This window comes from Phyllobates terribilis, unplaced genomic scaffold (genome assembly GCF_046119375.1).
Source record: "Phyllobates terribilis strain yellow unplaced genomic scaffold, ASM4611937v1 Scaffold_1__5_contigs__length_1240528914, whole genome shotgun sequence".
NCBI classification, from domain to species: Eukaryota; Metazoa; Chordata; class Amphibia; order Anura; family Dendrobatidae; genus Phyllobates; species Phyllobates terribilis.
In genome coordinates, this window is record NW_027362761.1 from 34,503,749 (window position 1) to 34,529,784 (window position 26,036).

The 26,036-nt window shown below is 41.4% G+C and overlaps 1 protein-coding gene across 2 annotated transcripts in view; it reads left to right on the top strand.

The window, feature by feature from the left end:
• Positions 1–322: 322 nt before the first annotated feature.
• EPS15L1 (epidermal growth factor receptor pathway substrate 15 like 1) overlaps positions 323–26,036 on the top strand; it is a 280,928-nt gene continuing 255,214 nt past the window's right edge. For both annotated transcript variants that reach the window (XM_073660720.1, XM_073660721.1), the window contains exon 1: positions 323–429. In XM_073660720.1, coding sequence (XP_073516821.1) covers positions 403–429 — 27 coding nt within the window. In that variant the 5' untranslated portion in view covers positions 323–402. The remainder of the gene's footprint in view (positions 430–26,036) is intronic.

Genomic DNA, 26,036 nt, shown 5'->3' on the forward strand with positions numbered 1-26,036 from the left:
TGTAATCACCCCGATTCTCTCCCATGAATGTAGGGCAGTGTGAGCGAGCCTTTACTGGGATATTCCGGGACCACCCAGAAGACATAGCTACTTCACGACCCATAACACTAGAACACAACACATGCAATAAGCCATTAGCGGGGTCTACGCCACTACACAGCTACGTGCAGAGCCCAATGACGGCTGTAATGTAATAGTGGGGGTCTCAGCACTTCCCACCTCACAGCTTTCTGTGCCCCTCAGTCATCTTCCTCACCCGACCGCTGCCTAAACCTTCCCAACTATCTCCTGCCTCTTCTCCGGCACCACCCGGACGGCGCTCATTTGCATGACTCCGCCCCATGAGCGCGCGTCCGCGAGCTCTGGCTGACGGTTTGCACGTACTCGTGAGTGGCTGCAAAGATGGCGGCGCACATCACCCTCACACAGGTAAGGCCGGTCTGCAGAGTGACAGTGCGGTGCTGGGCTGCCCCCGAGGTTGGCGGACAGTGTGGGTGAAGGCTCCTACCGTATGGGTAGGGTGTTAGGTAACGGCTGTCCTGTTACTCCTTCACCCTGTATTTAGTTTCTGTGTACGGGAGGCTGAGGCCTTGGGACGAGACTGTCACCAAGTATCTCCCATTCCACTTTCTGCTGCCCGACCACCACTCACCACGTCGTCTCAGATGGGCATGTAATTGGCATTGTCCTGTTTGTCTAAAATCACTGCTTATAGACAGGAATTGTCCCCCTACCCTAGAGAATACAAGTGGCATCCCACCCTGGGGTCCATTACTATATTCTAGTGTGACAGGCTGGGTAGCACCACTGGTCTTGTGCCCATCATGTGGGGTGGGACCACCCTTCACAACCCTGACACTGCCATCCTGGGTGTAGCTGACAACCTGTTATTTCCATTTTGCTGAGTAGCTCAGTAATATCTAGTGTTCCCTGTTATCAGCTGCATCTTGTAGTGTGTTTGTCAGACTCTCCAGTTCTCAGAGCCTGAAGAAGCATTGATCAGTGTGAATGATCTGATTGTTAAGAAGGATTGGCCTGTGATTCCTGATAAATAATCTCAGTACATTGTGGGCATGCTTTACAATGGTGACTGGGCACAGGAATGGTACTGTGATGAGTGATAGAAGCGGATTGTTCACGCCTTGCTCAGTAACACAGATGTGAACACATGTCATCTCGACGGATCAAGATCACTGCTCCGAAATAATATTTAAAGAGGACCTGTCACAAGGTAAAAAGTGGCCATTTTTCGGTCCTATACTATTCCCACTGCTCCCCTGATGAGTCCTTTTTTTTTCCTTTTAAGTCTCTTACAGTTTGAGAGAGATTTTATCTAGTGCTAGTTTTTATGTCTTTACAAGAGGACATTGCTCACTGGATTCTCTGGGGTCCTGTCTTTAGGTCGCTCTGCATTATTGCACTGTTAGCACCACCCCCTTGTAAAAAACGTAAATATTTCCACTAAATTAAAAGGCCTGTATCTGTAGAATTGTATAGCAGATTATATATTTAAAAAAATAAATAAGAGTGTCCTTCTTTTGTGTGACAGATTGATTGTTTTTAAAGGGAACCTTTCACATTTCCTACCCAATAAGCCAGGCAGACTACACATACAGGTGCATCTCATTAAATTAGAATAACATCAAAAAGTTAATTTATTTTGCTTCTTCAATACAAAAAGTGAAACTCCTATATTATATAGAGTCATTACAAACAGAGTGATCTATTTCATGTGATTATTTCTGTTAATGTTGATGGCTTACAGCCAATGAAAACACAAAAGTCATTATATCAGTAAATTGAAACAATTAACAAAAAACACCTGCAAAGGCTTCCTAAGCATTTAAAAAGGTCCCTTAGTCTGTTTCAGTAGGCTCCATAACCGTGGGTAAGACTGCTGACTTGACAGATGTCCAGAAGGCAGTCATTGACACACTCCACAAGGTCCCAGAGTGCCAGTTTTCATTTGGAAATCAAGGTCCCAGAGGAAGAGTGGAGAGGCACACAATCCAAGCTGCTTGAGGTCTAGTGTGAAGTTTCCACAATCAGTGATGGTTTGGGGAGCCATGTCATCTGCTGGTGTAGGTCCACTGTGTTTTATCAAGACCAAAGTCAGCGCAGCCGTCTACCAGGACATTTTAGAGCACTTCATGCTTCCCTCTGCCGACAAGCTTTTTGGAGATGGAAATTTCATTCTCCAGCAGGACTTGGCACCTGTCCACACTGCCAAAAGTACCAATACCTGGTTTAAAAACAACAGTATCACTGTGCTTGATTGGCCAGCAAACTCACCTGACCTTAACCCCATAGAGAATCTATGGGGTATTGTCAAGAGGATGATGAGAGACACGAGACCCAACAATGCAGATGAGCTGAAGGCTGCTATCAAAGCAACCTGGGCTTCCATAACACCTCAGCAGTGCCACAGGCTGATCGCTTCAATGCCACGCCGCATTGATGCAGTAATTGATGCAAAAGGAGCCCCTACCAAGTATTGAGGGCATTTACTGAACATACATTTCAGTAGGCCAACATTTCAGATTTTAAAATCATTTTTCAAGCTGTTATAAAGTATTCTAATTTACTGAGATAATGACTTTTGTGTTTTCATCGGCTGTAAGCCATAATCATCAACATTAACAGAAATAAACACTTGAAATAGATCACTCTGTTTGTAATGACTCTATATAATATAGGAGTTTCACTTTTTGTATTGAAGAACTGAAATAAATTAACTTTTTGATGATATTCTAATTTTGTGAGATGCACCTGTAGATTTGTAACATGCAACAATGTATCAAGAAGACCAAGGTTAAAGTTGCACATAATTCTGTGCAATCCTGGCCTTAGGTTAGGTTCACACAGATGTTCTCTACCTAAAATCAGCAGCACTGTATAGTACAATCAAAGGGGATGACTTTTAACCCAATTTCAGTCACATGCTTCATATTTTTTTTTAGTCTTCAGCATGTCAATTCTTTGTGTGGAATCAGTGTGGGTTTTATTCTTTGCGATGGAATAGGTGAAAAGTGAAAAAAAAATCTGCCATAAAATTGGCATTCAATGCATGCTGCGTTCACACGTGAGTATGGACTGTCTGTGGGTAGCCTGACCCAACCTTGACAGTATCATAGACAAATATGAGGTTGTCAAGTTCCGATCAGGAGATCCACGGACAGTCCGTGCATCCATCACATTCTGTACTCTGAATGTGACACACGGCACGGATGTGTGAATATGGGCTAAGATATGCTGATTTTGCTGCGGATGCTGTGAAAAAATCCAAACAAAATATGCAAAATAGGGATCTAGTGTAAAGTTGTAGAGAGAACAAAGATGATGCCTATGATTCCCAACCTCTCCATACCTGGTTCGATTGAGTAGTCATGTTTACTAGCAGCTTATTTCCGGGGAACACTGGGTTAAGCATGTTTATTCCATATTTCCCCTGATGACAGATGTAGGTGATAATACATATTGGAGGAAATAGCTGTCAGAAAACAGTTATTCCATCAAAAAAAATGACTGAGTGCACCTGTATATTTTCATGGGGGCATAGAATCATGATTGTGGTGTGAACTCGGGCGAATGTGTATGGATACCTTCAGACTGTCCACTTGCAGGAGTTCGGTTGTACATGTTAGGCCTCCTTCACATGTCAGTGTCTCCAGTATGTGTGGTGACAGTTTTCACACCTACTAGAGACACACACAATTGGCACACTGTTTCCAGGGACTGTGTGTCCATGCGCAAAACAGACTGACGTGTCAGGTTTTTTTTTACCGGCAGCATGGGCTGCAAAACGTTCTGCATACTGATGACACACGGATAATATCCGTGTGTCCACAGTGTCACACGTACTGGGCCTGGGAAAAGCCATACAGTAAATGCTGTTCCAAGGCGCCGGGTGCTGAAGGCAGCTCTCATCATTGTCGCCTGGTCTCCCTGAGATCAGCGCTACCAGGCGACAAAGATAGGAGTTGTATTCAGCACAGTGTGTGTATAAATAAATTTAAAAAAAATGGCGTGGGCTCCCGTGTAATTTTCATAACCAGCAGAGAGAAAGCCGACCGCTGGGTACTGATGTTAATCTGGGAAAGGGGACAATATCCCTAAAGCTCCCAGGCTAGTAATAACAGCTTACAGCTGTTTGATTAGCCTTTACAGGTGAATTTCTGGTGGGACCCCAGAAAAAAAAATGACGTAGGATCCCCTTATAAATTCTAACCAGCAAAGGCTAAACAGACAGCTGTGGACTGATATTGATAGCCTGGGAAGGGGGCTAGGGATACTGGCCCCCCTCCAAGGCTAAGAACATCAGCCCTCCCAGAAATGGCACATCAATAAGATGCACCAGATCTGGTGTTAGCCTCACAATTCCCACTTGCTGTCATGCGGTGGCAAGTAGGGTAATAGGGTTAGGGTTGATGTCAGCTGTTTTATGGCTGCTGACATAAAGCCCAGGGGTTAGTAATGGAGAGGCGTCTATAAGATGCCCCCATTACTAACTCCATAGTCAAATGTAATACAGACACAGTAAAGTCCTTTATTTGAAAGAAACACTCCCCACCCTCTTTCCCTTTTATTGCTGTAAAATAAAAAAACAATAAAACACCATATGCCTCACCTGTCCGTCGACAATCCATTTATTCCACGAAGAAGAGCCCAACTCAGCTACATGTGGATTTTATGGCTAAGCGGTGGCATGCTACCGCTCATTCGTGAATCCAGGAAACCCTGAGCTGAGCTTGGGACGCAGCGTCAGTGACTTGCGGTAATGTCATTGAGGTTACCGCAGGTCACAGCCAGCAGTTCCCACGGTCAGTTCAGTGTGAGCCGGCCAGTGAACTGTGGAACCTTTATGCCATCACCGCTGGCACTGTGAGAAATCTCACGGTGCTAGTGGTAACGTCATAAAGGTTACTGCTAACCAAACAGCTGTGAGCTGTTATAAATAACCTTGGAACCTTTAGGGATATTGTCCCCTTTCCTAGATGATATGCATCAACCCCCAGCAGTCAGCTTTCCCTCTGCTGGTTATGAAAATTACATGGGGGCCCTGTTTTTTTTTTTATTTATTTATACACACACTGTGCTGTATACAACTCCTATCATTGTCTCAGAGAGACCAGGCAACAGTGATGAGAGCTGCTTTGTCACCTGGCGCCTGTGAACATCGCTGACTGTATGGCTTTTCCCCAGGCGCCGATATGTGTCAAACTGATGCGGCACACGGATGCCACACGTATGTTGCACACAGACATCTCCGGTACTGTTTTTTCCAGTCCCGGAAATATCAGATTGTGTGAAGGAGGCCTTAAACGAAGCCAGTTGAATACAGTTTGAAGAGTTTACTTGTCATACTAAATTAACAAGCCTTGTTGTTAAAGTATGTTGAATATTTGAACGTATTAATTAAAAAAAAAAAATTAAAGGCCATTCAAATTATTGGAGTGACTATGATTGCAATTCCCATGCATTTATGCTTCGTAGTATGTCTACCCACTATTCTACGATATTTAATGAAAGGAAAATCTAATAGATTCTGCCACATTAGTAAGATCCATTAGGATCCCATTAGATTCTAACTCCCAGCTGCAATTGTAAGACTAAAGGCCTGCATGCACATTAGAGAGAAGTCCACTGAACCCGCTGACTTGGGCATTATTGGTCATCTAGCTAGCATGTTTGGGTTCTTGATTTTCCTGTGTCAATTTTGTCAGGGTATAGAAACCTTGGACATATTGAATTTTAATACCCAATCCTTTTGTTCGTACAGGAGAGTTGGAAGAGTTAGTTGTTGGCAATATCTAATGTTCTTATTCAGCGCAGTGCAAAATGACATGCGTTCTATGGGAATACTGCCGTGTTCATTCTTTTGGCTGTATTCACATCAGCCGGTATTACTCATGGATTTTGCCTGTGGTTTCATCGTTACACTGCAGTAGTTAAAATCTGGTAAAAAATTGGTGGCAAATTGGGCCTTTAATTTTTGTTCTTTAGCATGTAAATGGCATTTTGTAAACCCTAGTTCACTTGCATTGCATTGTGCTTTGTTGTGGATGTTCTACAGTGGTAATGCCATTTCTCCCAAATCCATTATATGGCTTGGCTGAGTGTATGTATTTTTAATGGGGAAAGTGCAGTAAGCCTCTGCCATTCTCTTGGGGAAACAAAAGGATACAGTGTACAATTTAAACTTGTCCAATATGTCTTCCCCTTCACACTAATAGTCGGGGAAAAGTCGTGAGGCCCACATATACATTAGATGATCAGTTGGTCCTGCTGAAGTTAGCAGGTTCTTGCAACTTTTCTCTGGATTGGATGGGGCCTTAAAGAGGTGTTCACTACTGTAACTTGCTGTTTTTGCCATAAATACCTTAAGGTTAATGCCTCTAAATCAGAGGTCCCCAACCGCCGGTCCGCGGACCAGGACCGGGCCGTTGGGGTTTTTCAGCCGGTCCGCGGTGCCGCTGACAGTTGTAGAGGATCAGCAGGGAGAAAGCCAGCATGTGATCAGTAGCCTATAAGAAAAGAGGAGGAGGGACTGGCAGTGAATAGATAATTAGCCATGCGGCCCTACTCGCAGAATGTGCTCAGGCAGGAGCAGGGACAAGCATGTCATGTGTGTCCAGCGCTCCTTCCCCTCCTGCTAGCTGCGAGTTGGAGGGGGAGGGGCTCTGGATGCTAATGGGCAGCTAGATATGACGTCAGGTGTCCCACCCTTATGACTCCTGTAGCTGTGTTCTGGTGTCGTGCGGCCCAGCAGCAGATTTTCTGGTTAAAGTGAAAAAAGCAAATAACAGTGAAAATTCATAGCAGCAGTGGCTGTGTCCAGTAGCAGCAGTAGTGGTCATCATCATCAGATGGGACCGTCTTGTTGCAGGAAAACAAGCCCAGTGCTCCCACTGATCCAGGGAAACAAGCCTGGTGCTCCCACTCATTCTGAACCTATGGTAAGTTGAATCACATTCTCATTATAAATGTCATAATTATATGATAAGTATGCACTAAGCTCCGCCCCTCCATAACCCCACCCACATATGACCAAAACCCCGCCCCCACCCCCACCGGGCCATTGAAAACTGGTCTTGCTTAAAGCCGGTCCCTGGTGCAAAAAAGTTTGCCGACCACTGCTCTAAATAACCCAATATGCCTTTTCTGCTAAATTTCATGTAGTTTTAGGCTCTTCTGCTTCATTTCCTGTCCCCCTGGCATCAACTCTGCTTTCTCAGCTATCACTTCCTCTTCAGGATCCTCTTCTTGATCCTCTTCTCCCTTCCTGACTACATTTCCCATCACCCCTTGCACTGGGCTAAAAGAGAACAGTGGGCATACACCCCTTGTAACTCCACCTAAATCCCTCCCTCTCCATCTTGCTATCCCGCTCCATCCACTGCTCCATCTTGCTATCCCGCTCCATCCACTGCTCCATCTTGCTATCCCGCTCCATCCACTGCTCCATCTTGCTATCCCGCTCCATCCACTGCTCCATCTTGCTATCCCGCTCCATCCACTGCTCCATCTTGCTATCCCGCTCCATCCACTGCTCCATCTTGCTATCCCGCTCCATCTTGCTATCCCAAAACCGCCTCAACACAATCTTCTGTCCAGGAGACTGCTGCTGGAAAGTCACTGTTTCTCAGAATAGAAATTGCCCAAAAGCACCAGTCCTGCCAATACATTTTTTTCTCTACTCCCCCTCACTGACTAAACATGTTTTTCTATAATTGGATGGAATACATATGTATGTGTATGTATATGTATATATATATATGTATATATATATATATATATATATATATATATATATATATATATATATACATACACACTACATATACAGTGGGGAAAATAAGTATTTGATACACTGCCGATTTTGCAAGTTTTCCCACCTACAAAGAATGGAGAGGTCTGTAATTTTTATTCGTAGGTACACTTCACCTGTGGGAGACAGAATCTAAAAACCCTCCCAGAAAATCATATTGTATAAGTTTTATATAATTAATTTGCATGAAATAAGTATTTGATACAATAGAAAAACAGAATTTAATATTTGGTACAGAAACCTGTTTGCAATTACAGAGGTCAGATATGTTTCACCAGTAATTCTCTTTTTCTGTCATTGTGCTTTCAATGCAGTTTTTAACTGCAGCGTCTGAATACAGCCATACTTAAAAATCTATTCTTTAATCTGACCTCTTCTTTCGACCTAACTTCATATTAAAAGGTGCCTACAACTGTCTGACCATATAACCTACAACGATATTAGAAGGAATATATGATCCAAAAAGATTATATAAAAATATACTTTATTCACACATAAGTATTAAAAATGCATACAAAAAGTGGATAATGTGACAAAAATACAAGCAACATAGAAGGAAAGAGCCAAACAGACAGCTCTATATGTAAGCCACATCAGTAGGTAATATTACATATTTAAAATAGATGACCATATCAACAATACATGCATAGACTACAGTATAGGGGACCATAATATCCATGTCCCGTCAGTATAAACCAGAGCTGTGGAGTCCTTAAGTCAAACCTCCGACTCCTCAATTTCCATGACTCCGACTCCCTCATACATGGCTCATGTGTAAGTGATAAATTTACTGTAGCACAGATTCATCTCAGCTAAAAGTCTAGACCCTTAGATCAGGAATAGGACAGACATTTATAGGACATTTCATAACGTTCCCAAATTCTTATGAAAAAATATTCCCCACAAACTGCATTGAACTACTGTACCCAATTTATTATATATTTTAGGAGTCGGTCCATTTTATAACAACTTTACCAAAATGGGCTTTAACTCCGACTCCACAGCCGTGATATAAACAGTATAATGATAATAAATGTATTCAGTTGCTGTCTGTTGCTATACCCTTATACAAACCACAGGGATCAAAACCATTATTACACCGGTATACCATGCCCATTTCTTAGGCATAATTTAAAATTACAACCTGTCATTTACTCCCCACAAGACCCTCTAAATTCTAGATGTATATTAAAAATCAAAACAAACCTTTCTTTTCCATATCTTGTTTGTTTCTTATCAGAGAAACTGGCAAAATGTTCATGGTCTCATCTCATGACTACATTATTATAATGCACTAAGTAGTTTCATTTTGTATAGTTGTATAGACTGCAGTCTGTCTTGAATAGCTACCAGACTATTTCTTAAAAACTGTTAAAATAAGTGCTCCATCAGGCATCTGTTTTTCTCTTGTACGTAACTGATTTTCATCAGTGTCAGTGTGTCCATTTTTACCATCACTGATTTTTTTTTTCAAACGTTCAAAAAAAAAATTTTTGCAAAGCTTTCATTACCCATTAGGGCCCATGGAGATGTACATGGATCTTGGTCCGATCACGGATTGTCTCTCGACCCGAGCATGACAACCTCATAGGATTACACTCCCTGACAGAAGTTATGTCGCTTATCCATGTTATGTAAATAAAAGCTTATAACCTGACGTTAAATTCATCCATTGGTTTTATAAATTACTGATCATTTAATGAACACAGAATGGTCAGATTTTGGCAAGACAAAAGTTTTGTCGCCTGGTCATATAATGCACCCAATCCTAGTTTACATCCTCACCAGTGCTCAGTAAATCATCGGTTAATTAGTGGGTGTGTATATAAAGAAACCCAGCACCCCAGACCTTCACTTGAACTGCAACTCGAGCTCTGACAACATGCCAAAAATCCACCCTGCGACCAAAGCCTTGATTATCAAGAGGCTGAAGACCAGATCCACTGCAGAGGTGACTGGCACCTTTAATGTGTCTCAGCGTCAAGTACAAAGAATTAAAAAAAGATTTGAAGAGACTGGAGATGTGTTTGACAAGCCCAGGTCCGGCAGACCCCGCAAGACAACTGCTCAGGAGGAACTTTTGTTGGTTAGAAAATCCAAAGCAAGCCCCTCTTCCACTGCAGCAGAGCTCCAACAGGCCTGGTCACCTCAAGTCCCTGTGTCGACTAGAACAGTTTGTAGGATTGTGTCTCGAAATGGCCTCCATGGTTGAATCAGTGCCCAGAAGCCAGCACTAAACAAAAGGCAAATAAAAAAACTGTGTGGCATTTGCAAAGTCCCACAGCCTGCTAAACAGATGGACGCTGGAAAAGTGGCAGAAGGTGGATTTCTCTGATGAATCTTCAGTAGAATTACACCACAGCCGCTGCAAATACTGCAGGAGACCTACTGGAGCCCGTATGGATCCAAAATACACCCAGAAAACAGTTACATTTGGTGGTGGAAAGATCATAGTCTGGGGTTACATTCAGTATGGGGTGTGCAAACATTTTCAAGGTGAAAGGCAATATTTATAGCCTAAAATATCAAGAAGTATTAGCTACCTGTTACATTCCAAATCATAAAAGGGGTCAAATTCTGCAGCTGGATGGTGCTCCATCTCATACATCCATCTCTACAACAAAGTTCCTCCAGGCAAAAAAGATCAAGGTGCTCAAGGACTGGCCAGCCCAATCACCAGACATGAACATCATTGAGCATGTTTGGGGTAGGATGAAAGAGAAAGCTTGGAAGACAAAACCAAAGAATCTAGATGAACTCTGGGAGGCATGTAAGACTGCATTCTTTGCTATTCCTGATGACTTCATTAATAAATTGTATGAATCATTGTTGAACCGCATGGATGCAGTCCTTCAAGCTCATGGAAGTCACACAAAATATTAAATATGACTCTAATAGCACCACAACTTCATTCACCAATGTTATGCAACATATATTTGTATTTTAAGATAATTATTTGTTTGAATATCACATTACTTTCTGTGGGTGACAAAACTTTTGTCTTGCCAAAATCTGACCATTCTGTGATCAATATTTCAGCATTGATGCCAATTTATTTTCTTAACCCAAACCAAATTTGGGAGGGTTTCAGCTTTCAAAAGAGTAATTTATAAAAACAATGGATGAATTTAACGTCAGGTTATAAGCTTTTATTTACATAACATGGAGAAGCGACATAACTTCTGTCAGGGAGTGTATATGAAGCCATCATTCTTCGGTTGGGAGACCAGTGGCCAGTACTTGCATTGCTGTCCATGATCGCACTGAGATCCACGGACGTCTGTATGAGCTCTTAGGATATTAAAAATGATCACCGTACTGATTGCACATAGATGTCATCTGTGTGCTGTCTGATATTCCTGGACCCATAGACTAGTATGGTGGATTTTGACCCTTGACTCCATGAGTTTTGTTTTTTTGCAGACACTCAATCTTCAAAAGAACATTGACATGTGAATAGCATCATAGGGTATATAATAATAATCTTTTTATTTATATAGTGCCAACATATTCTGCAGTGCTTTACAATTCAGACAGTTTACAGACATTATCGGCACCATCCCCATTGGGACGCGCAATCTAAATTCTCTATCAGTAGGTCTTTGGCGTGTGGTAGGAACCAAGGTACCCAGAGGAAACTCCCACAAACACGGGAAGAACATGCAAACTCCTTGCAGATGTTGTCCTTGGTGGGATTTGAACCCAGGACCCCAGCTCTGCAAGGCTTCAGTGCTAACCACTGAGCCACCGTGCTGCTCCTATATATGTTCTGTCTGTGAAAAACACAGAAAATGTACATGAAAAATGTCTGTATGAATGCGACCTAAGACAGTTGTGCCGTCAGACTGTGTATGTACCTGGAAAATCTTACAATGTGTATTGCAATATGCAGACTCACACGTCGCAGCATCTCAGAGTAAAACACACCTGGACAAAATGACCTGCAGAAAATTGTGCAGCCAGGCTTGTGATTTAGACAGTATGACTCTATTGACAGGTTACCCCAGCCATACACATTAGATAGCTATCAAATTAACTATTTTTTAGATATCTTTCACAACTTCCCCATGCAAATGAGTGCTCAGTTCGGCATAATGTTCGTGTTCTATATGAGAGAGCCACTGCCAAAATAATCTGTCGTAATAATAATCTGCCTTATAAAGGGATCAGGCAACTGAATTTCAACCACTTGATCCGTATGCCTCTACATCATCTGTTGAGGGACAGTCAGGAGCCACCATACACATTATATGGTTGACTTATCCTGACAAAATTGTTGGGTTTGGTCGACTTTTATCTAATGTGTATAGAGGAATTTAGGTATATAGGTGGTAAGGCTTTTAACCCTTTTACGACCTTGGACGTATGAGCCGCATGTTTTCGGGCACATGACAGCTGATCTATGCAGCTGTCATGTGCCCCTAACAGCTGCGGGTGGAATCTTGATACACCCGCTGCTGTTAACATCAGGGCTGTGGAGTTGGAGTTGGAATCTGAGTCGGTATAAAATGGACCGACTTCAACTCCTAAGATATATAATAAATTGGGTACAGTAGTTCAATGCAGTTTGTGGGGAATATTTTTCCATAAGAATTTAGGAAAGTTATGAAATGTCCTATAAATGTTTGTACTATTCCTGATCTAAGGGTCTAGACTAGTGTTGAGCGAGTATGTTCTATTAACCCTTTCGCCGAGTATGCTCGGGCCGAGCTCCGAGTATTTACAGCTGCTCGCTGATATGGATGAATCACTCCCGTGTGCATGATTTGCGACTGTTTGAGAGTTTTATTACATGGGAGGAATGTCTATTTCTTACACATTCCTCACATGTAATAAAGCTGTCAAACAGTCGCAAATCATGCACACAGGAGCGATTCAACCATATCACCGAGCAGCTGTAACTACTCGGAGCTCGGCCCGAGCATACTCGGACAGAGCATACTCGCTCAACCCTAGTTTTGACTTTTAGCTGAGATGAATCTATGCTACAGTAAATTTAACACTTAAACATGAGCCATGTATGAAGGAGTCTGAGTTGGAGTCTGTGTCAAGGAAATTGAGAAATCAGAGTTAGAGTCGGAGGTTTGGCTTATCGACTCCACAGCCCTGGTTAACATGTTAAATGCCGCTGTCAATCTGACAGCGGCATTTAACATGCCTGCGCCGGAAGTGTGTCACTAGCTCCACGCATCGGCGCCTGTGCACCATGACCATGGGTCGCCGATGGGTTGGCATGTCAACCTGGGGTCTGCAGGAGACCCCTGCAGTTGTCATTGCTGGGATGCAAGTGAGCATTTTTCCTACACAGCAGGGCTGATCGCACCTTCTAGTCTCCCATGAAGACTATTGAAGCATGTGAAAAGGAAAAAAAAATGTTTTTAAAAATATTAAAAAAATATAAACGTTCAAATCAATCCTCTTTTCCCCATTCAAAATAAAACAAAAAAAATCAAATATACACATATTTGGTGTCGCCGCGTTCAGAATCGCCCGTTCTGTCAATATATAAAAGTAATTGCTCCAATCAGTAAATTGCGTAACGAGAAAAAAAAAATCAAAATGCCAGTTACTTTTTTTTGGTCAGCACAACATTGCAATAAAATGCAATAACTGGCGATCAAAACATCGTATCTATCCCAAAATGGTATCAATAAATATGTCTGCTCAGGGTGCAAAAAATAAGCCCTCGCCCGGCCCCAGATCCTGAAAATGGAGACGCTGACAGTCTTGGGGGGAAAAAAGCGTATTTTTTATTGTTGCAAACTTTGGATTTTTTTTCCACCACTTAAGGTAAATAAAAAAGAACCTATACATGTTTGGTATTTATGAACTTGTAATGACCTGGGGAATGATAATGGCAGGTCAGTTTTAGCATATAGTGAACATGGTAAAAAAACAGAAAACAAACAATTGAGGAATTGCACTTTTTTTACAATTTCACCGCACTTGGAATTTTTTTCCCGTTTCCAGTACACAATATGGTAAAACTAATGGTGTCGCTCAAAAGTACAACTCATCCCACAAAAAACAAGCCCTCATATGGCCATATTGACCAAAAAATAAAAAGTTATGGCCCTGGGAAGAACGGGAGCAAAAATCGAAAACCGAAAAACCCAAGGTGGTTAAAGGGGTTAAAGTCCCCTTGTAACAACAGTAAGGCTATATTGGCATATCTTGTTTTTTTTCAGCTTTTTTTTATGCAAATTTGCAGCTGTGTTTTACAGTACCAGCAAAGTCTATGAGATTCCAGAAATCTCATGCACACATCTTGGTTTTTTTTTATCAGGATTTTGTGCCTTACATGTTTTTTTTTGTAAAATAGAGCATGTCACTTCTTTCAGCGTTTTTTCAGCATTTTTCACCCTTTGGAAGTAAACGCCTAGTGTGAACATGGCTATCAGGTTTTGCTGCGTTTTTAGTGAAAATAAGCAAGTACAACAGTATGTGAAACACATTTATTTTTGTTATTTTACCATCTTGTCTTGGTCACTGAGATGGTAGTTTGTATTAAGAGAGTTTAATTAAATTAGTTATGTGTACAGTGTAAACATTGGCTGAGCTACGTGTGAGATTGTACAATGGATAATGCCTGTGCAACTGAATGGCAGACCACAGTGTGAAAGTAAATAGTGTCATACAGACTCAATGTACTGCCAGTGTCTTAGGTAAACTATTCTTGAACAATAGTGTTGAGTGAATTTGTTCGGCATTTCATATTTAGGTTCGTGTTCGGGGTTCCGGCTTGTTCGCGCCAATAAATTGGCTCCGCCCATGAACATCCCTAATTTGTCACGTTGATAACAGCGTGATAACATCTGCGTGATAGCGTGGCAAATCAGGGATGTTCATGGGAGGAGCCGATTTTTTTTTGCTGCAAACAAGCCGGAACCCCGAACACGAACCCGAATTTGAAATGCTGAACAAATTCGCTCAACACTACTCAACAATTCACCTCCCCCACTGTTAAATTTGAAATTTTGGTTAATATGGTTTCACATATGTCTTGCATTGGTGACCTGTGTTCATGTGGTCACCAATGCAAGACATGGTGGGAGCAAAGCTCAACTTTGGGATCATGAAAAATGCACCAAAACCTGAATTTTTGATGCAGTTTCCTACCTGCCAAGAGGTCAGGTTTTGCTGCTGAAAAAAACCCGCTGAAAAACCCGTGATGTGTGAACATAGCGATGTGTTAACATCTAAAAGGGGTAGACTGTGGACTAGAAGGAAGTTACATTCTGAAAACTGAGGAGATGACACCGGTTTCTACTGTGACAATCAGGAATTGGGTGGGCGTGATGTGCTGCAGGTATTTATGTCTGAAATGATTTTAGAGATATACTTAAAATTTTTATGTTAAAAAAGAAAAAATCGGCAAACATGAGAAATCCTTTATAGTACATCGGTATATAGGACTGGGTAGAAATTGTATATAAAATATATATATATACAGTACAGACCAAAAGTTTGGACACACCTTCTCATTTAAAGATTTTTCTGTATTTTCATGACTATGAAAATTGTACATTCACACTGAAGGCATCAAAACTATGAATTAACACATGTGGAATTATATACTTAACAAAAAAGTGTGAAACAACTGAAAATATGTCTTATATTCTAGGTTCTTCAAAGTAGCCACCTTTTGCTTTGATGACTGCTTTGCACACTCTTGGCATTCTCTTGATGAGCTTCAAGAGGTAGTCACCGGAAATGGTCTTCCAACAATCTTGAAGGAGTTCCCAGAGATGCTTAGCACTTGTTGGCCCTTTTGCCTTCACTCTCCGGTCCAGCTCACCCCAAACCATCTCGATTGGGTTGAGGTCTGGTAACTGTGGAGGCCAGGTCATCTGGCGTAGCACCCCATCACTCTCCTTCTTGGTCAAATAGCCCTTACACAGCCTGGAGGTGTGTTTGGGGTCACTGTCCTGTTGAAAAATAAAACTGGATGGAATAGCATGCCGCTGCAAGATGCTGTGGTAGCCTTGCTAGTTCAGTATGCCTTCAATTTTGAATAAATCCCCAACAGTGTCACCAGCAAAGCACCATCACACCACCTCCTCCATGCTTCACGGTGGGAACCAGGCATGTAGTGTCCATCCGTTCACCTTTTCTGCGTCGCACAAAGACACGGTGATTGGAACCAAAGATCTCAAATTTGGACTCTTCAGACCAAAGCACAGATTTCCACTGGTCTAATGTCCATTCCTTGTGTTCTTTAGCCCAAACAAGTATCTTCTGCTTGTTGCCTGTCCTTAGCAGTGGTTTCCTAGCAGCTATTTTACCATGAACGCCTGCTGCACAAAGTCTCCTCTTAACAGTTGTTGTAGAGATGTGTCTGCTGCTAGAACTCTGTGTGGCATTGACCTGGTCTCTAATCTGAGCTGCTGTTAACCTGCGATTTCTGAGGCTGGTGACTCGGATAAACTTATCCTCAGAAGCAGAGGTGACTCTTGGTCTTCCTTTCCTGGGGCGGTCCTCATGTGAGCCAGTTTCTTTGTAGCGCTTGATGGTTTTTGCAACTGCACTTGGGGACACTTTCAAAGTTTTCCCAATTTTTCAGACTGACTGACCTTCATTTCTAAAGTAATGATGGCCACTCGTTTTTCTTTACTTAGCTACTTTTTTCTTGCCATAATACAAATTCTAACAGTCTATTCAGTAGGACTATCAGCTGTGTATCCACCTGACTTCTGCACAACACAACTGATGGTCCCAACCCCATTTATAAGGCAAGAAATCCCACTTATTAAACCTGACAGGGCACACCTGTGAAGTGAAAACCATTTCTGGTGACTACCTCTTGAAGCTCATCAAGAGAATGCCAAGAGTGTGCAAAGCAGTCACCAAAGCAAAAGGTGGCTACTTTGAAGAACCTAGAATATAAGACATATTTTCAGTTGTTTCACACTTTTTTGTTAAGTATATAATTCCACATGTGTTAATTCATAGTTTTGATGCCTTCAGTGTGAATGTACAATTTTCAAAGTCATGAAAATACAGAAAAATCTTTAAATGAAAAGGTGTGTCCAAACTTTTGGTCTGTACTGTATATATGTGTGCAACAACTAACACTTTTATTGTATATGCCGATAGCTGCAGTCATAGTACCAGAGAATGTTGCAAAATTATTTTTTTTTCCGTTTCCCGACTAAACCGTTTCATTTGTGACATAAGAGGAAACAAAATTCTGTTGACTATTCTTTTGACAACTGAAATTGAGCTTGTATGAAACAAAATATACCTATACATACACAGTGCTGGGGAAAAATTGCTGCAAAGTTAGAATGCCTTCAAAAATAAGGTAATATTTTTTTTTATCAATTTATTTGGTGTGCTCACCCTTTAGGTCATACAGGGAGTTACACTACCTGTATAACATGGCTGAGTGCTATGCGATAAAACATCACATAGCACTCAGCCCACTGTTATTCTATGGGGCTGCTCAGATCAGCGATTATTTTCTCATGCCAATTCGTCATGAGAGGACAATCGCAGCATCCTGTGATTGGAAGCTAGACTTGGCTCATTCGCACCCATACAAGTCTATGGGTGTGAGTGAAACATCGGACTGCACTCGGTTGTCACCCCAGTGCAGTCCGATATACGCCGAGACAGGCCATGGAGGATGCTCTTTCATCGGATGTCATATGCTGCTCTCGCATCGGATGCCATGTATGCTAGTCTGTTTCCAGCCTTTAATTCAAAACAGCATCAATGCTTATAGAAAAACTAGCACACAATTTTTGAAGGTACTCGGCAGGGAAGTCGTTGGAGAAATAAACATGGATTTTCTATTAAAGAAGTTGTCCACTACTTGGACGTCTCCTTCTCATACCCCACGCTTGGTCCCGATAAAATAAATAAAGCTTATACTCACCTTCCATGCTGGTGCCGTTCCAGCATTGTCGGCACTCGTTCTCCTTGGGGCTCCCGTGTTGTTGTGACCCCCGGCTCCCAATCAGCGCTGGTGTCACTGTCCTCGCCTCCTGACGAATTGAACATGAAGAGGAACTCAGAGATCAGCTGCAGCCCGGACTTCCTCATGTTCCATTTGTCCGAAGGTGGAGACCGTGACACTGGCACCCATTGGTGCTTCGGGGTCACGTGTCACAACAAGTCGCTCCTCCTGTACAAGTTCCGTCACGTTTTGTTCAAGATTGTTGTAATTGTTTTTGTATGTATACCGTCTTTCACATGTAAAGCGCCATGGAATAAATGGCACTATAATAATAAATAATAATTTAAAAATCTTTTAAGTGTCTACAAATGTTGCAAAATGACCAAATACAACTCTCTTCTTGCCACCACAAATCATGCCTTAATGCAGTCCCATTATTGGGCAGTGATGCTGGTACTGACCACTGGGGCCAATGATTGTAGTGTTCACATGCTGACCAGTAATAGGAAAAAAAATGGGAGAATTGTCATTGTTGGCTGAGGTGAGCAATGTTTATTTTGTTGTTTTTATACCACTTGCAATCTTTTTTTTTAAATGAAATAATCATTTAAAGAGATTGCATGAGATTAAAGTGTGGGTGAAATTTCCTCCGACAGATACCCTGGGACCGCAGTGTTTGGGCCGCCTGGACAGTTTTGCCGGTTGCCAGCTTTTTAATTCCTCCTTAAACCGCGAGCTCGCACACGCATGCAGCATTCACTTTTGATCGCTGCAGCGCATGCATTGAAGGATTACGTCCTGACTCTGGCCAGTGTCAGGACATTCTTTGTGGGCGGAGATAGCGCATCTCCATCTTGTTTTTTTATGAAGGTGGAGGTAGCAGTGTCTCCTATGTAATGTATACAGCAACCTGTATATCCTATGTCTTGTATATACACCAGTCCCAGTGTCTCCTATATGATTATTATATGGCAGTCCCTGTTTTTTTTATTTGATGTATATACACTAGTCATATTGTTTCCTATGTGATATAAACACACTAGTCTGGTTTCTGATATATGTACAGTAGTCTTGGTGACTCTTATGTAATATATAGAACAGTCTCGGTGTCTCCTATGTGATATGTATACAGCAGAATTTGTTTATCCTATGTGATGCGTATATTAGTTTAGATCTTTCATATGTGATATGTATGTAGCAGAATCTTTGCGTACCTTATGTGATGTTTTCAGTAGTCTGTGTCTCTTATGTGATGTGTATACAGCAGTCGCATTGTTTCCTATGTGATGTGTATGTACAGCAGCCTCAGTGTATCCTATTTGATATACACTCCCTGACAGAAGTTATGTCGCTTATCCATGTTATGTAAATAAAAGCTTATAACCTGACGTTAAATTCATCCATTGGTTTTATAAATTACTCTTTTGAAAGCTGAAACCCTCCCAAATTTGGTTTTGGTTAAGAAAATAAATTGGCATCAATGCTGAAATATTGATCATTTAATGAACACAGAATGGTCAGATTTTGGCAAGACAAAAGTTTTGTCGCCTGGTCATATAATGCACCCAATCCTAGTTTACATCCTCACCAGTGCTCAGTAAATGATCGGTTAATTAGTGGGTGTGTATAAAAAGAAACCCAGCACCCCAGACCTTCACTTGAACTGCAACTTGAGCTCTGACAACATGCCAAAAATCCACCCTGCGACCAAAGCCTTGATTATCAAGAGGCTGAAGACAGGCAGACCTCCCACTGCTTGAATTCTATATTTATGTGATCAGTGATCAATTTCCCACTGTGAGGAGACCTGCAGTGTAATATACATCTGTGTTCAGAACAACTTACTCCTGCCAACTCTTTACAAAACTTATCGCAAAGAGTCGACTATGCTCCAGACCGTCGCAAACCTGGAAATGCAGTTGCAGTAGCAACATCATCAAACCACCTAACATCACACACCTCACCAAAAAGAAGCAGTTCCAGCTGTCTCATTAGGAGTGAGTTAATTTAATGTTTGACCAAATATTGCGGATAATATTTAAGTTGATAATTTTGTACAGCCCCTGAAGGATGGTATGAATATCCAAATGGCCCCTGGCAGAATAAAGGTTCCTCACCCCTGCCATAAACTGTGCACTGAGTGCAGCAGCTTTCATTGTTGGATTGTATCTCTTCTATACTCTGAGAGACACAGACCATGGACAAGTGTGATCAGCTGGGAGAAGAATAAACCTTTTCCTCCTCATTGATTTGTCCATTCGTGTAGCAGACATTTAGGATTTTTGCCTATATGACTGATAATGGCAGTGGTGTCTTCACTGTAGGAGCAGTTATACAGCAGTGACAAATGCTCCTTTACTGTATATACAGTTTCAGTTCCTCTTACAACATTCGTTCTGCGTCTTTCATTTCGTGAAAAGTATTGGTGACTGGAAAAGTGCATAGTTAATTCCAGATGTTGCTCTACGCACATCTTTCCATTTAGTAATAATAGATTTCCGTTGTCCAGAGACCGTCATTCAATATAAATGCAATGTACTTTACTCTGGCAGACTGTGTTTTAAAAAAAAAAAATCAATTCATTTTTGATGATCAGCTGCCTAATGCAGGACATATATAAGCCTGGTAATGTTCTGATCCTATCCTGCACTGTAATTTTACCTCAGAATTAGGCTCATTAGCTCTGTTTGCATGTTGCTTTTATTGGGTTTGCTTGCAGTGGGGAATCCCTTGGGGTGATTTGGTCAGACCAGGGTTAGAGGTGAGGAATGGCTATAGGGAAACAGGGAGATGGCTTTTCCTTCCTGTACATGGATATCAGCTGCTTAATAACACCTTATGTTGATTTCCTGGCCATTTTTTTGCAGCCGTCTATTATATATTAATGAGAAGTGATGCCTATCCATTAAATATGTATGTAGGAATTGTGTTATACTTCTTCATTGTAGGATTATATTCTATAATGTATAAGTAATATATAGCTTAGTCCTGCTCCCTTTGTTTTAAGCTTTAAAGGAACCTATCGTGTTGAAAATGATCTGCAGGCAGGATGTTATAGGAACTGATCAGATTGATAGACATTTTTGTGGAAATGTTTCTGAAAAACCTGCATTTCATTCATTAAAATCCCTGTTGTTTGTATGCATTATTATTAGTGCAGTTGGCGGGCCTATTCAGTGATGGACATGGTCCCCCTGTATGACTGCACATGTAGACAAAGCTGGCAATCACTAGTAGGATCGCCCACTGGAATCATACATACAAACACCAGGGATTTCAATGAATAGTATACAAGTATTACTGAATCTTTTCCAGCAAACCTACATGTTCTGATCAGCTCCTTCTCTATAACATGCTGTCCAAAAATCGGACTCTATATGCAACGTGACTGGTTCCCTTTAAACTGACTCTGACATCACAGGATGACTGTTCAAATTAAAGGGGTTTTTCAAACAAAGTTAATTTTAAAGTTGATTTTAATCAATATATCTTGGAATAATAATAAGTTCCACAATTAGATGTGTTTAAATAAAACATTCCTGTGCTGAGATAATCTTATAAATGTGCCCCTGCTGTGTACTGTGTAATGGCTTTGTGTGACCATACAGGAATATGGTCTGATCATACCACATCTCCTGGGCAAAGGAGGAAGCAAAAGAGAATACAGATATTACAGCACGGGATCACAGCTGATTGTTTTTGTGACATAAAGCATTTCCCTGCCTGTTTTTAAAGAATGTTTTACCTCAAAGAAATAATCATTTGTGATCTCATGTTGTAATGGTGCACTCTCATCCTTGGCTCCTGTCTGCGGTCGCTGCTCACTACTATTCCAGTATCAGCCGCAGACAAGGATAAGAGCGTAATAAAACAAAAAATTTTTCCATAAAATATGTCACAAATATATGAACTTTATTACATATAAAATATAACTGATTTTATTAAAAACCAGAGTAGCTCAATGAAGGGCTGTCAGCAAACCTCCCAAGACTATAAGCAGTATATAGTTAGTATGCCCACATGTCTATTGCAGTACTATTACGTTCCCTAATGGTTAACATATGCATCAGATAGAAGAGTATAGAAGGCAAACTTGCATAGTAATAATGTGGTGCAATTGTTAGGTGTGTAGCACCATTTTTCTTTTGGTTTATCTCATGATACTTAGGTGCAACTCTCTTATTCAGCCAGATGCTTTTTGGTTGTAGGAATATTGGTTGGTTCTAAGGGTAAGAGTGTGCCCACACTGAAACCATTGTGAGTGCTGCTGGGCTCCTTCAGTGCCCGTGTGCCACGGAGTGAGTTCAGGCAGCGCCTGCTGAGGGAAAGTGAGCGCTGCTAAACAGGATCAGGGAGAGTGCTTAGAATGCAAATTGGGGAAGTGTTTCGGCGCACTTGGCAGCGCTAAGAGTGCTCCAAAACACCCCCATTTGGATATAAAATAAGACGTTTTCTCAGCTACTAAAATGTACACTGTTGGTATGGGTTTTATAAGGGCTAAGTCCCCAATATAGCTGTTTCAGGTAGCTTCATTTGGGTTTAAAAAGTGCCATTTCATGTAGATAGCCAATATTAATTTTACGATGATGTTTGTTTACTCTGTAACTTTTCTATACTGTTTGCCACACCTTGGTATCATGACCTTGCCCTTGTGATGAAAACGGATGACAGCGATAAAGTTTGCGAAATTCTCCACGTCAACATCTGTGTCATGTAGAAACAGTAAGAGCTGTGGAACCTGTTTCAGGACCAAGTCCTGTATGATATTAAGACAGCACTCCCAGAAAAAAAGATTGTCTGCCTATTGCTGTTGTACATCAGGTAAATGGTAGTTTTCTGACCATTGGCTTCCTTTGGTTAGATCACGTGACACATACTCTCAGGCTTATGCAAGTTCTTGTACAGTACAGACCAAAAATTTGAACACACCTCATTTAAAGATTTTTCTGTATTTTCAAGACTATGAAAATTGTACATTCACACTGAAGGCATCAAAACTATGAATTAACACATGTGGAATTATATACTTAACAAAAAAGTGTGAAACAACTGAAAATATGTCTTATATTCTAGGTTCTTCAAAGTAGCCACCTTTTGCTTTGATGACTGCTTTGCACACTCTTGGCATTCTCTTGATGAGCTTCAAGAGGTAGTCACCGGAAATGGTTTTCACTTCACAGGTGTGCCCTGTCAGGTTTAATAAGTGGGATTTCTTGCCTTTATAAATGGGGTTGGGACCATCAGTTATGTTGTGCAGAAGTCTGGTGGATACACAGCTGATAGTCCTACTGAATAGACTTAGAATTTGTATTATGGTAAAGAAAAACGAGTGGCCATCATTACTTTAAGAAATGAAGGTCAGTCAGTGCGAAAAATTGGGCAGACTTTGAAAGTGTCCCCAAGTGCAGTTGCAAAAACCATCAAGCGCTACAAAGAAACTGGCTCACATGAGGACTGCCCCAGGAAAGGAAGACCAAGAGTCACCTCTGCTTCTGAGGATAAGTTTATCCGAGTCACCAGCCTCAGAAATCGCAGGTTAACAGCAGCTCAGATTAGAGACCAGGTCAATGCCACACAGAGTTCTAGCAGCAGACACATCTCTACAACAACTGTTAAGAGGAGACTTTGTGCAGCAGGCCTTCATGGTAAAATAGCTGCTAGGAAACCACTGCTAAGGACAGGCAACAAGCAGAAGAGACTTGTTTGGGCTAAAGAACACAAGGAATGGACATTAGACCAGTGGAAATCTGTGCTTTGGTCTGAGTAGAAATTTGAGATCTTTGGTTCCAATCACCGTGTCTTTGTGCGACGCAGAAAAGGTGAACGGATGGACTCTACATGCCTAGTTCCCACCGTGAAGCATGGAGGAGGAGGTGTGATGGTGTGGGGATGCTTTGCTGGTGACACTGTTGGGGATTTATTCAAAATTGAAGGCATACTGAACCAGCATGGCTACCACAGCATCTTGCAGCGGCATGCTATTCCATCCGGTTTGCGTTTAGTTGGACCATCATTTATTTTTCAACAGGACAATTACCCCAAGCACACCTCCAGGCTGTGTGAGGGGTATTTGACCAAGAAGGAGAGTGATGGGGTGCTACGCCAGATGCCCTGGCCTCCACAGTCACCAGACCTGAACCCAATCGAGATGGTTTGGGGTGAGCTGGACCGCAGAGTGAAGGCAAAAGGGCCAACAAGTGCTAAGCATCTCTGGGAACTCCTTCAAGATTGTTGGAAGACCATTTCCGGTGACTACCTCTTGAAACTCATCAAGAGAATGCCAAAAGTGTGCAAAGCAGTCATCAAAGCAAAAGGTGGCTACTTTGAAGAACCTAGAATATAAGACATATTTTCAGTTGTTTCACACTTTTTTGTTAAGTATATAATTCCACATGTGTTAATTCATAGTTTTGATGCCTTCAGTGTGAATGTACAATTTTCATAGTCATGAAAATACAGAAAAATCTTTAAATGAGAAGGTGTGTCCAAACTTTTGGTCTGTACTGTATGTGGACAAGAAGTCAGTTTTATTATTCTTTCTTGAGAGCCTTGATATAAGTTTCATAGAAATGCACAAAGAAACAGTCTTCTGGTCCCTACAGAAGACTGTGTGTGATATGGAGAGTCTGAGTGCGGGTCACGTGCTGTAACTGAAGAAACTCTTAATTTAGAAATCGTGGGCAGAAGATAGAATTTTTTCTATGACAGTTACTTCTATTCATTAATGTAATATTGTAATAGAGTAGTATAACTCTGATTCTAAACATAGAGTACTATGCAAACGTTTTACGCAGTTGTGGAAAAAAATACTGTAAAGTAAGAATTTTTTTCAAAAATAGAAGTGTTAAAGGGGTTTCTCGGTTTCGCAACAACCCTGCCCCCAGCTGCAGTTTGGTCCAGTGCTGAATCTCTGATGCTGCTCCTGGTGTCTTATTGTCTGCAGCGCTGACCTCATGTCGACAGCGGTACAGTCAATAAATGAGCTCAGCAGCTCTGCCCAAAGTTGACGGCACAAGCTGCTCAGCAACATCGAGCTCACCCATTGGCTAACAAGCTCTACTTCATTGAGTATATATTTTTCTTACATGGTTACAAACATTTTAAAATATATGTCCCAGGTTCATGAAGTTCATTAAATCATAACATGTTGATCCAGAGGAAGGCAAAACCCCCTATGAGGCAGATGCAAGTTTCCCCATATTAGAAGAATAATTTCTTCCCAAGTTCAAATACGTATCAGAATAATCAACATTCCATCTCCTGAAATCTAGTTCCCATAACTTGTGATATTAATTTTCTTAATGATTTAAGGGGGCTGCCCCTTATGAAATCGATGCTTAGACCCTATTTGTTTCTATGATCTCAGGGCCGCTACTCTTGTTGAGTCATGTGACCGCTGCAGCCAATCAGAGGCCGTTGTTCATCTGTAGCATTTACTGTTCTGTCAGAGTGGATGTCCGCTGTGATGAAATACTGAGAGGCTGCCGCCGATAAGCTCATTATTTATTTATATAGCACCATTGATTCCATGATGGTATACATGTACATTAGAAGGGGTTACATACCAAATACAGATATCACTTACAGTAAATAAACTAACAATGATAGACTGGTACAGAGGGAAGAGGACCCTGTCCTTGCGGGCTTACAATTAAAAGAGAATCATATAGATGCTCCATGCCCCCCAAACCACCAGTATTTGCATTTTCCTTTATAAACTCCCTTCTTAGCAGTCTCTTTATTACAGTTGACACATAAGCAGATCTTTAGAAAAAGTATTTCTAAAGTCCTTTTATCATATGCAAATTTATTCTTTTGACTAGTCGATGGGGTTCGTTTCCACAGACTAGTCGTCTTAGGCCACGGCCCCACTGTCAGTTTTTGGTCAGTGTTTTTTCCCAGGAGTGGGTGATAAATGCAGAATTGGTGACTTGTTTCTATTATACCTTTTCTCTGATTGTTCCTCACCTTATTTTGGCTCCCACTCCTGAGAAAAAATACTGACCGACTACTGACCAAATACTGATAGTGAGGCTGTGGCCTTACTCAACATGTTGTCACGTCCCTGTGGGAGTCAAATAGCGCTCCGTCCCTTCCAAGTCTCACTGTGTGGCTAAGCAGTACTGTACAGTCACATATTTCTACATTCAGCAGAAATTGTGGGACAATTTTTTTTCTATTGACCTGTGTGAAAATGTAAAATCTGGGGCGAAAATAACATTTTTGTGCTAAACTTGTAATTATTTTCTCGACTGCCCAGTGGTATAAAATTCTGTAAGGCACATGTGGTGTCAATATGATCACTGC